This window comes from Octodon degus, unplaced genomic scaffold (genome assembly GCF_000260255.1).
Source record: "Octodon degus isolate 3935 unplaced genomic scaffold, OctDeg1.0 scaffold00048, whole genome shotgun sequence".
Classification (NCBI taxonomy): domain Eukaryota; kingdom Metazoa; phylum Chordata; class Mammalia; order Rodentia; family Octodontidae; genus Octodon; species Octodon degus.
Genome location: NW_004524624.1, coordinates 6160132 through 6172953, shown reverse-complemented (window position 1 = coordinate 6172953; position 12822 = coordinate 6160132). Strand labels below are relative to the sequence as shown.

At 48.6% G+C, this 12822-nt stretch overlaps 1 protein-coding gene across 2 annotated transcripts in view; it reads right to left on the bottom strand.

Moving 5' to 3' along the window:
* The window catches only part of Cltb (clathrin light chain B), a 24888-nt gene that overhangs the window by 2084 nt on the left and 9982 nt on the right, over nucleotides 1-12822 (bottom strand). Inside the window, exons 3-5 of one of the 2 annotated variants that reach the window (XM_004632299.2) lie at nucleotides 5916-6033; nucleotides 5628-5739; nucleotides 3900-3953 (exon numbers count right to left, since the gene is read on the bottom strand). In XM_004632299.2, coding sequence (XP_004632356.1) covers nucleotides 3900-3953; nucleotides 5628-5739; nucleotides 5916-6033 — 284 coding nt within the window. The remainder of the gene's footprint in view (nucleotides 1-3899; nucleotides 3954-5627; nucleotides 5740-5915; nucleotides 6034-12822) is intronic. The other variant, XM_004632300.2, reaches the window with a different exon arrangement.

The following is a 12822-nucleotide window of genomic DNA, read 5'->3' as shown; positions in this document are numbered from 1 at the left end:
ATGAAAATTAAATAAATAAATATATAAATTACCCAAAAAAAGGAGAAGCAGCCACCAAAGGCTGAGCATGTAGCTCAGGAGTACAGCACACACTCACCATGCATGAGGCTCTGAGTTTGATCACCAAAAAAAGCTAATTTGTACTTCCTGTCACATTCCTGCAAGACTCCTCCCCTGCTCACAGCTTGGTGCGCCCTATCATTCTGTTCCCAGCACAGGCTTCATCTCCTGAGCAAGTTTTTCCCAGTCTAGGTACTTTCTTCATTTCTTCTCCATCAGGAGTTCCCATCCTAGGGCTCCTGACACCTTAAGGCTCCTGAGAAACTAATACAGTACCATGGCTATTTTTAACATTTCCAAAATATCTACCAAGGCAGGACATGACTAACCACCTGACTAACTGAAGTGCCTTATTCAGCTTTGCTGAATGCTGTATATGGAAAGGCTTGTGGTAAATGCATATGGAAATCTCAGGATCTTTAAACCTGATATGGTGGCTCACACCTGTAATCCTAGCACTTGGGAGGCCAAGGCAGGCAGATTACCATGAGTTCCAGACCAGCCTGGGCTACATAGTGAGTTCATGGCCAGCCTGAAGTACACAGCTCAAAAAACTGAAAAACAGAAAATGATCTTTATATCAGCCCTCAGAAAGCCTTTAATGCGCTATGTTATCATGAACCTCCAAGGCGGTACATGTGACAGGTGCAGAATCCACTTCGTAAGCACATCTAGTCCTTTTCAGCCCAGAACAAAAACAACCATTATCTCTGTGGAGCCACAGCCTGAGTAGTACTCTACTGGAGTCTTTTTTTTGGGTTATAATCAAGTTGGGACACAAACTTGTGGACCTCTTTATCAGTTTAAGCTGACAGCTTAAAAAGCCAGTATTGGGGGTTGGGGATATAGCTCAGTGGTAAAGCTCTTCCCTACCACGCTCAGGGCCCTGGCTTTCATATCCAACACTGTAAAGGGAAAGAAAAATAAATAAATAAATAAATAAAAACCTACTGAGTAAGGGATAGTGTAGCAGAAAAGGCCCCCCAGGTACTATTAGAGGCCCAGGCAATAGTTCCTGTGACAACTTCTCTCTCCTAGAAACAGTTGGTCACTGTGGTGCATAGCTGGTCACTATGATGCTTACTGTAAGAACCAAAGACAGGCAAGGACTCTGCTCCTGTATTTCCTGCTTGCTGATCCCATATAAGCTCCAAATCATCAAAGATCAGGGCATGGTATTTTGGGAAAGATCCTGATCAATGCCTGTTGACATAAATAAATCTGCCTTCAATTCCTGGGGGCTATTTCTGTGTTTCTGTTTGCCATTGCAATAGTAGATACAGTTGAGTAGACAAAATGTAAACATAGGAGTCATTAGGGGAAGGACAAGAATCAGGCATGGTGGCGCACATCTGTAATCCCAGCACTTGGGAGGCTAGGGAAGCAAGACCAGAAGTCCAAGGCCAGCCTGAACTACATAGAAAGACCCAAACTCAAATATCTAAAAAGAAAACAAAATAGCCAAGCATGGTGGTGCATGTCTGTAATCCCAGCACTGGGAGGAGGCTGAGGCAGGAGAATCAATGTGAGTTAAGTCAGCTTTGGCTACAAAGTGAGCTCAAGGCCATTCTGAACTACATAGTAAAATCATCACACAAACAAAAGAAGACTATTAGGTGGGGAAACCTAGGTCTGTGTCCCCTGACCAGCAAGGCTCCCTGAGGAGACCCTTTCTTTCTCTCCTCACCCAGATCCTGGCTAGTGGAGAGGAACTCGTGGGCTGTGCGAAGGAGGAGCTGACTCAGAATCAGGTCATCCATCCCCTCCCTAGAAAACCTGCCATGCTGTCATATCCTAGCCTATAAACTCAGGGCCACAGCCTCCATGCTGGCATTGTTTCCTGGCTTGAGAATCAAGACACAGAAGGTGTGTTGTGTGTAGAGCTGGAGAGTGAGAATGAGGGGAGCTATTCCAGGGGATGCCCCTTTCAGAATCAAGAGGTCCCCCCTGCTTCCTACTTGAAGTGTGACCTATGGTCCAGCAGCTGGGTGTCAGCATGGAATCCCCTAGAAACACAGACTCTTGAGCCTCACCTCTGTCCTACTGGATCACAACCTGCACCTGCCTGGGTCTCCTAATCAAGCAGAGCCATGTGGAAGTCTGAGAAGCCCTGGTTTGTTCTCCACACCAGGCCCATCTTGGGTGCTTCTAGGACCACTTATGCTGAACAGGGGCAAAGAACCCCTGTGATGTTCCATAGAATCAAGCCTGTTCTTCCTTCCTGGCTGGAAACCTCCCATGACTCCTTACCTGCAAAACAGATGCTTTGCAACTCCCAAGCTGACACTTCCCCACCTCAGCTCTGATCCATTCCCACCAACTCAGACCTGACAATGCTCCAGCCATTTAGGCTGCCAGGTAGTTCCTTTCTCTAGGGCTTTGCTCCAGCTGCCTCTCCCACCTTTCGGTCCCATCCTCTCCACCCCACAAATTCCTTTTCTCAGCTTAATGTCCACCTGAAGGAGTCAGGCATGGTGTCACACACTTCTAATCCCAGCACTTGGAAGGCTGAGGCAGGAGGATTCTTATGAGTTCAAGACTAGTTTGAACTAATAGTGAGACCCTGTCTCAAACAACAACAACAAAACAGGTGCACCCAAAAGTCATGAATTTGTGAAACCTGTCCTTGCTTTCCCAGCAGAAAGTGGATCCCAGAGTTTTATGTGTCCTTCCTCATTACAACATACTCCAAGCCATTATATACATTGCTTTCTTTCTTAAAAGAGAGAAAAGGAAACTGGAAGTTGAACCCAGGGTTTTCACACCAAGCTATAAATCCCCAGCTCCTTTTTTTTTTTTTTTTTTTTTTTGAGACAGTGTCTCACTAAATTGCTAAATTGAGCAGGTGGGGCTCAAACTCATGATCCATGATCCTCTCAGAATGCTGGGATTACAGGCGTGCACCACCACACCCACATTCTCATTGCTCTTTGACCAGTGACTGGTATAGGGTAAATATCAATAAGTACACACAGGACAGATGAGAAGGTAGGTGGCAGGAGAGGAAGGCGGTTGTCTTCCTGGGCCCTGTCCTTTGTGGGAGAAGACTTAGCGCAGCTAGCATCTTGGGCTGCAATAGCATCCCCAAGTCAAGGAACAGCTCCTCAGAATGAGCAAGTACTTCACACACACAGACACAGACACACACACACACACACACACACACACACACACAGACACGCCAGACACCACTCGTAATCACTATCTTTTTTTCCTTCAGTTTCAGAATCCCCAACACTATCTGCTTGACTGTCACTGCCAATCAACTGGTGCTGGCATAAGGGGAAACCTGCCTGACACCCAAGGTCTAGGTCACTCATGGGACCAGCTGGATTCCAAACAGAGAAGACAAGCACGGTGGTCCAGGCAGGCACTTGGAGCCAAGGTCAGAGGCAGGAATGGGCAGAAGGCAACTCCTACTCTTTATGCCTTCAGATTCCCTGTGGTCTGTGTTTGTTTTGTTCATAACAGACACTATTGCCCCAGCCGCCCGCCTGGCAGGCATCTCCCAGAGCTGGCACCAGGATGCCTTGCGCTTCACCCCTCCCACATGGGAATGCCTGGCACATTCCATTCTCTGACCACTCCCTACCCTGCCACCTCCACAGGGCTCTCCAGTTAGCAAAGCTGCCTCCAGTCTGTTGGAGCGATGGGGGCCAAAGTTGGTGCCTACACCAGGGGTTCAACTGCTGCTCTGATCACTGTCCCAAGCCCAGCCACACACATTTACTTTACACCCCATCAGCAGAAGACTCGAGGAACTTTAGGCCAGCAACAAGGTGGGCCCATGCCCTCTTCAGCGCCCCCTCCCCCAGCAGAGCAGCAAAGGAGTCACATACACGTAGCCGATGATATCAGCATCTGGCTGCTGGTAGAACGCCTTGTCAGCGATCCTTGAGGAAAAGGTTAGGGAAGAGGTTAGGTGTGGGAGACAGTCAGTGAGACAGGCAGGCAGAGGGTTAAACAGAGAGAGAGAGAGAGACAGCATTAGTACCTCCAGTGGGAGATTGTTAGGAAGCAGAGTTCAAAGGCTCAGCAGCTACCCACAGCCCCAGATCGGACAGTGAGGATCTTCCTCCCTGGATGCAGAGCCTTTTCCAGAGCTCAACTCTGACCAGTGGCTCCCCACTGCCCATTTCTCTGCTCAAGGTCCTCCTAGCATGAATCTCCCAACCCTACCGGCTTCCAGCCTTCTCCTCAGCTACTCTCTGGCCCCCTGCGGCACAATACACGCTATCCTCTCACCCACTGTGTTGTTCCCAGGACTAGAATGCTGTCTTACACCATAACCTCTTCCCCCTGAACTCCTAGCCCAAGTCTCCAGGCATCAGGAGTCTTCCCAGTATGCTCCTTGTTTCTACGACTGTCACATAAAGGGCCCCACTGTATTGTAGTCCAGATGTGAGTGTGTGCTTCTCTCCTGAGTTCTTTGAGAACACAGAGTGGGTCCTCCTTATCTTTGACTCACCAATGCCTGAGTTTCTTAAACACAAACATGGTAGCTTCCCCGAGTGTCTTCCTTCCAAGAAGATCTCATACTTTAAAAGGCACAGCCTCCAAGGCAAGGGTCACTAGGCAACATTCAGTCTGAGGCCATTTCCATGAAAGTGTTCTTTGCTGGGAGCATCTGCTGTCTTTGTCTGTTCAGCATCCACACCCCTTTTAGGACACCCTGACTAACCTTGGAGAGACAAGGCTACACCACTCGTCCCTGTGGTTTGAGTGGGACAGGCCCATGCATGGCCCATGGAGTAGAACTTTTATCCCAGACTGCCCCATCAGAGCATCCCTCCTCCTGGCAACAGTCACTAGGTCTGCCATGAGCATAAGACCTAAGTCATATTGTCAAAATTCAGGTCAAGGACTGAGACTGGAACTCTAGGAAGCCTGGTACTGTTTTCACTGAGATTGTCAAGAGACTAGGGTAGAACCCTGGAGCCACTGCTGGCCATCCTTGCCTCCATACCCAGGCTGTGTGCCCAAGAGCAATGCCAATGTAAAGCAAAACAGAGTTGAGTGACAGCAAAAGTGTCTTTGACTTTGAGCCCCTGATTCCACTGTGCCTATGGCCCTACTCATGACCTTTTCAGTTATATTGGCCACTACTTTTCTTTTATTCCTTGGTCACTCTGAGTTGAGTGTTTGTGATTTCTAAAAGCAACAGAATCAGATAGCTGGTTGGTTCTTCACTTCCAAGCAGGCCTAGGCTCTCTCTGACCCTAATCCTGCTCACATAGGGCCAGGTCTAGCTGTTGGCTCCTAGTTGTCCTCTGGGGCCCTGGACCCTTCTTCATGAATGACAGACACTGCTTCCCCTCTGTTGAGGAGAGTGGTGAGGGCTCAGTGGTGGCCCGGCTCTCAAGGAATCTCTGTTCAGGCAACCTAGGGAGCAGCGCTAGGGTTTCAGCATCTCCTTCCACCCCCGTGGCTCTCTAATGTGCCTGCAGTGTGACTCATGTTCCCATATTCCACCCATGTCCTTGAGTTTCCCCATGTCCCCAAAGCTCAGTGTCCCCACACTCCCTCACATGCCCAGATCTATTTCAGATCTCCAGAGCTCCTCTCACCGATTGTTGATCTTGTTCTTCTCAACTTGCTCACTCTGGCGCTGGTTCCACTCCTCCAGATCCTTTTTGGCCTTCTCCCGCCACTCCTGTTCAGTCACTTTAGATGCAGCATCTGCAAACCCAGCAGGAGAGTAAGTGGCAGCTCCCCCGCGGGCACAACTGCCCAGGTGCTTGGCCCCTCACACAGGCAGCCCTAGGGCCCACCCTTGCCCGTGGCAGTGTGGGTCCCTAAGTCTCCCCACTCCACCCCATTGTGCCCCAGCAGCTCCCAGTGGTCCCTGGCCTCACCAAGCTCCTGCAGTCGTTTCTTCTGCTCCTCTCTCCACTTGCGGATGCTCTCGGGCTCCTGAGTCAGCCTGTCAGCCTGGGCAATCGCAGCGTAGCCATCAGCAGGCCCATTAGCCTCCTGAGACACAAACACACATGGTGTACCCAGCCCATGACACCTGCCCGGCTGTCTCTGCTGCTCCTGCTAGGGAATCCCAGTGCTAGAGCGCCTCTCACCTCGGGACACCTCAACAGCCCAGGTAACAGCACTTCCACTGTCTTTTGTGACTCCCCACTGCCTTTGCACTTGTTTTTGTCCTTGTGTGACTTTGGGTATGTTACTCCACCTCTCTGTGCTTAATCCTTAGCCAAGCCCAGTCACACTTGCTCCCACCAAAAGGAGACTCAAGAAACCTTTGGCCAGACTCTTTCTTGGCCATAAAAGGGCTAAATAATAATATCATCCCATAGGGTTGATATTAGAAAGAAATGAGCTTGAAAATATCAAGAACTTGAACTCTTCTTAGTACATCGTGGGTTCGAGTGCTAGCAACACTAAAAAGTCAATCTGGGGGCTGGTGAGATGGCTCAGTGGTCTAAAGCACCTACTTGGAACAAGCTTAGCAAAGCACAGGGACCACAGTTCAATCCCCCAGCACCACATGCCAGCCAGCCCCGCCCCCTGGTGGGCTGAGCTGGCCGCGCGCGTGCGCACACACACACACACACACACACACATAAATAAATAAATTTAAAAAAAAAAAAAAGTCAATCTGTGCTAGCACTGTATTCACTAAAAGCCACTTATACAGTCCGTAATTAGCTCTTTGGTTTTGTTGTTGGCTTTTTGAAACGAGGTCTCAGTATGTAGCCCTAGCTGGCCTCCAACGTGCAACAGTCCTTCTGCCCCAGTCTCTCAGGTGCTGAGATTACAGGTGTGTAGCACCACACCAGGCTCTGACATGATGTCACTTTATCATATGTTTGTTTGCCCATTAAATGTTTTTATTCATTTGTCCCAACCTCATTTTCTAATGTGCTTATTTGGGACCAGAGATATAGTTCAATAGCATAAGTGCCTGCCTGGCAAGCACGAGGTCCTGAGTTCAATTCTTGGTACCAAAAAAAAGGTAATGTGCTTATTTGTTCATCAGAACGTCACCTGTATGATACCAAGGACCTGTTCTGTCTTATGCTCTGCTGTGTGCTCAGAGCCCAGCACAGTGGCTGGCACACAGCAAATATGCAATAGATGTTTGCTGAGTAAGCAAGCAACCCGAAGATAGGTTGGCAGTATGGCTAACACCATGCAGTGGTGAAGATCTTGCATTCCACAGCCAGACTGTCTGAGCTCAGATTCCAATTCTGATGCCACCAGTTGTACATATGGCCTGGGGCAAGTGGCTGGACCTTTCCCATCTCTGTTTTCTTATCTGAAAAATGAAAGCAATAGGACAACCTTCTAGAGCTTCTGCTGAGATTGAATGCAACACTAGAAACTTGCCAGAGTTGAGCATTGTTAAGCAATATTCCCATCAGCACTGCGGAGGCTGAGGCAGGAAAGTTCAGGACCAGCCTGGGCTACAAAGTGAATTCAAGACCAACTTGAACTGCATAGTGAACACCTGTCTCAGAAAGACAAAGGAAAGAAAGAAAGAAAGAAAGAAAGAAAGAAAGAAAGACAGACAGACAGACAAAAAAGAAGCATGCCAGGCATGGAGTGATGGCTCAGTGAATGGTAGCTAGAATTATTACTGCTAATACTCATACTTATTTTATAGAAGAGGAAAGTGAAGCCCAAAGAAGTAGACCAATGTAGTGGCCAGAATCCAGGCCTGTGCTCTGCCCATTTTGCTGCCAAAGCTGTGGACAGACAGAGCTGGGAACCAAAGCCTTGAGGCTGTGGGTTCAGCGCAGCAGGGTGAGACATCGGATCTGCTAAGGCCAGGTCTGGCCTCACTCCGCAGTCATCTGCACCCTCCGCATTCCTGTCTGCATGTAGCCCACACACTGCCTCCAGTTTTGCTGCCTCCCACCTCTCCTCGCACTTTCAGCCTGCAAAGTTCCCCTCCCTTCTCCAGCTGGTGAAATCTTACTCCATCCCACAGTCTTGCAGTGAGGAGTCACCAGCCCTGGGATATGGCCCTGCCCCTTGTCGCCTGTGCAAGCAGTTTTCAGGCCCTCCACCTCTGTGCTCCTTGTCTGTCCCTGCCTTCAACTCTGAGCCTCCTGGCCCAGCTGGACTAGATCAGGAGCTGCTGGGGTGCAGGGCAGGCCCTTGCTTATAGCCTCTGAACCCTAGTTCCATCATTCCGTGGTTCCTTGTGCTCCTCCATCAAGCACTGTCCAAATTGTTGTGATTGCCTGTATAATTTAATGCTTTTCCAACTGGACAGTGTTGGATGTGTCCTCTGTCCTGTTTTGTGTGCCTTCAGCACATAGTAGGTGCTCAGTAAACAGTGGCTGACGAGTGGAAACACCCAGGACCAATGTGTACCAAGCTCAGAAGAGGAGCTTGGCAAGAGGTTTGCCAGAAGGGTATGGGTAGCCCTGGTAAAGCAGCAAACAGATGAAACCTCAGGAATCTGTCTCCAGAGTTATGCGGAGTCAAGGAAGAGTGTGACCAGGCTCCAGGGCAGGGTACCTGGATTAGGCTCAGCCTTTGGGTGGGGGAGCTCTGAGCTCTTGTCTCTTTCTTCTCCCCACAACCCGTGTGTGTGTGTGTGTGTGTGTGTGTGTGTGTGTGTGGTGGCTGAACCCAGGGCCTTTGTAATGAGCTAAATCCCCAGCCCTCCCCAACCCCTTTTTGAGACAGGGTTTCTCTACATCGTTTAGGCTGACTTTGAACTTAGTACGTAGCCCAGGTTGGCCTCGAACTCGAAGCAATCCTCCTGTCTCAGCCCCCTGACTAAGTGCTGGGATTACTGGCATGCACCACCATACCCAGCCTCCAACCTTTCTTTTTTTTTTTTTTTTATCTTGAGACAAGGTTTCACTAAATTGCTAAATTGTCAAGAGTGGGCTTGAACTTTGGATCCTCCTGCCTCAGCTTCCTAGAGGGCTGGGATGCCTGCACAGTAGGGTACTTTCATTCAGAGATTTCTTTCTCCTATTCCAATGGGCTTTCCACAGCCATTACAAGGGCAACATAAATTGATCCCTGGGGGGCTATTCTGCCCCGTCTGGGAAGTGTGTGTGTTGGGGGGACTCCTAACACCCCTGCCCTACACAATGTTCCCATCTGTAAACAGCTGCCTTGTTATCTTGTGTGTGTGCATTTACCAGGTGCCCTATTTCATTTTTACAGTACTTATTTCTGTCTAAAACAACATATTATACTATCTCTCCCCTCCAAGAAAGTCACCTGTAGGAGGTCAAAGGAGTTTGAAATAAAAATAAAATAAAGGCATCTATCTGACCGCCAAGTAATCTCCACTCTTCTAGCAAACATGTACCAGCCAGGCATGGTGGTGTACATCTGTAATCCCAACACTGGGGAGGCTGAGGCAGGAGGATCGTTGCAAGTGCAAGATCAGCCTGGGTTACAAAGTGGGCTAAAGACCAGACTGAATGGAATAGTGAGGCCCTGTCTCAAAAAATGCATATAAACCAAGCCCAGGTAAAGCAGCAGAGAGCACACCATTTCTGTCTATTCATACAGATGTCCAACAGGCACCCTAAATTTCACTTGCTATTTTCCCTCCTAGCCTTGTTCTCTGACCCCTAGGCTAACCTCATCTCAGGAAAAGGTACTGCAGTCCTTGCCAAAGCCCAGACTTCATGTTGATCCTTGATTTTCCCTTCCCTCCTATCCCACATCCAGTCCAACTGCAACTCTTGTGAGCACAAACTCTTAGGATGTGTCCCCTGATCCAGTCCCTCTGCAGCCCAGACAGCCTCTAACCTGGACACCACTGACGACCTTGCTCCCTGCAGGCCCCTCTTCACACCCTAAAATGATTCAGGCAATGCCTCAATCAGACTGTGTCATGTCCAGTGATGAGAATAGAATCTAAAGGATCCGCTCTCTCCTCATTCCCAATTTCTGCCCTGGATCAGCACATACTTTTCCACACAGGCTGCCAAGCAGGCTCATCTTGTGCTCCCAGGGTCTCCTTCTGAAACATTTTTCCCCTAGAATCAAGGGCCTACATCCTGCTGGGCTCGGCCATCTCCCGATTCAGGCCCCAGCTCTGAGAGAGGCCTTCTTGGAGCCACTGGCTTAGTGACCTCCCATTCCCCATCACCACTTCTTGATTTTTTTTTTTTAATTTATTTTGTTTTTTGCTCTTTTGCTCTGGCAATATTGGGAATGGAACCTGACCATGCCAGGCAAGGACACTGATGCCAATCTACATCCCCAGCCCAACCCTTTCTTCGAGTATTTGCTCAACACCCAGCTCCCTCTCTGCATATCTATGCTCACATCCTCCGACTCAAAGAACCTCTTGCACTGGGCTATGAGTTAGGCCTACAACGGTTGCCTCTGTCCTGAACATACAGAGTTTTATTTCTTGTCATTATTCCCTAAACTATGCAGAGCAATAGCTACTTACATAGCATGTACATTGTGTTAGGAACTGTAAATAATGGACATGATTTAAAGACTACAGAAGAATGTGTGTAGCTTCTCCGCACACACTATGCCACTTTACTAAAGACACTTGCGCATGCTGGATTTTCGCTTCCGTAGAGATGGACCCAATCATCCATGGACGACTGCATTTTATTTCTTTTATAGCACTTACTGCTATCTGAAAAGACTTCTCTACCTACATGTTCACGTACACCTCTCACTCACCAAGTAATATGCTTATGAGAGCAGAGACTGTCTCTGTAGGGCATCGACAGAGAAGGACCTGCCTGTAGGAAGATCTCAAGAATATTTATTGGGACTGGGAGTATAGCTCATTGGAAAAGCATTTGTCCAGCATGTGCAAGGTCCTGGGTTCTATCCCAGCAGAGAGACCAAAAAAAAAAAAAAAAAAAAAAAAAGCCCCAGGATATTTATTTATTTGTGGAACCGGGGATTGAACTCAGGCCCTTGTGCTTGCCAGGGAAGCGCTTATTCCACTGAGCCATCTCCCCAGCCCCCAGGATATTTATATATTGAGTGAATTCAGAGATATTCAGGTTTGTAGATGGGGAAGAACAAGATAGCACATCTCTAGGAATCTGGGAAAGGGAATTTTTCACAAGTAAGGACTAAAGCTGGGGAATGTGCTATAACACAGGCCAGGCAGAGGGGAGAAGGACAGCTTGACCATTCTTTCTTGGGGACCAAGGACATCAAGAAAGGATGGGAAAAAGAGGCCAGGAGCCAGCAGGCATAAAGACCACATGTGGCTGGTGCCTTAGGAAAGTCTAAGGACATAAAGGCCCCGAAAGGTGGGAGGTGGGGAGGTCGGGGAGAGTGGGGGAGGAGGGCCTGTGGGGGAGCATCTCTTCCCATTTGTGTCTGTCAGGGTCCACCATCCCCAGAAAGCCTGTGCAAACTCCCCACATAGCTCAGTGATATTTGCCCAGGATGCAGGAGGTCCTGGGTTTAGATCCAGTCTGAAAACCCAAACACCTGTCCTAAAATTAAGATTCCAGTGTAGTAACAATTAAACGGTTGTCTTTAATCTTTGCAGGTCTACATGGAAGGTTTTATTATCCCTGTTTTATAGGTAAAGAAAGCCTAGTTCTACAGTGCTAAGGTCACCTAGCCAGGGAGTGGTAGACCTGGGATTGAGACCTGGATTGAGCTACCTTCTGTGTTGCATGTCCACTTAGTGGCCAGGTTTGGAATTTATAAGAAGTTTCTGGGCTACTGAGCACTTTTCTCAATAAACCTGTAAGAGGGATCAGGGTGGGGCCTTGAGGTCCCTTTTTACAAGTAGGAAAGACTTGGAAGGTTAAATGACTAGTTCATGGTCATTCAGCTGAGAAAAGCCAGGAAATAAAGGGTCTGCTGACCCTGTCCAGGCTTCCACAGCTGCAGCGTGGGTCTGGAGGCACCACTGAGCCCCTGAGCCCCCGCACCACACATCCAGTCTTACTGCTCGGTGGGTTTCATAGCACTAAATCTCCCTGGAAGTAGACGTGGCCCTGCCTCAGGCCCAGATGTGAGGCCTACCAAAGCTGAGTCCACCTCCTCTGCCACATGTCCACCAGCAGTGAGGCCCAGTTCGTGCTCCAGGATGGCCCCTCCACCACAGGGCACACCAGCCCTGCACCTTCCCCCTCCCAGCTCCTGGGCACAACGCTCTGGGCAGTGGGGACTCTGTGTGATCTCCCAGATAAGTGTCTTAGTCTTTGTGCCTTTGCACATGTTAGCCCTAGGCCAGGGCCTCCCTCACCCCACCCTGGTGGTCTAGAAACTCACTTCCAGCATCCCTTTCCTGGTACACTCCCTGACTTAGTCCAAACTATGTAAGCACACTGTTAAACCTCTCATGTAAAATGGGAATGATGAAAGAACCCACATCGCACAGTACTGAGAGGATTAAGTGAGTTTAATCCATAAAAAGCCTTTGGATGACGCTGACACATGGAAGAATGCAAAGTGTTAGCTCTTTACTTTTTTCTTTCTTTCTTTTTTATAATTTTATTTATGCAGTACTGGGAATTGAATCCAGGGCATCACATGTGCTCTTCTTTCTAAGAATGTTTTGATATGTTTTGTGTTGTATTTGTTTTTTGTATTTCTAGCACTGGGGATTAAATCCAGGACCCTCTCATCCCTCTCACTGAGCCCTAGTCCTTTCTAAAAAGTTTTTGGATTTTTTTTTTTTTTTTTTTGAGACAGGGTCTCACTAGTAAGTAAATTGCCCAGGCTGAGCTCAAAACTTTCAATCCTCCTGTTTCAAACTCCCAGAGTGCTGGGATTATAGGCAGATACCACCATGCCCAGCCCCTGTCGCTTCGCTTCGCTTCGCTTCGCTTC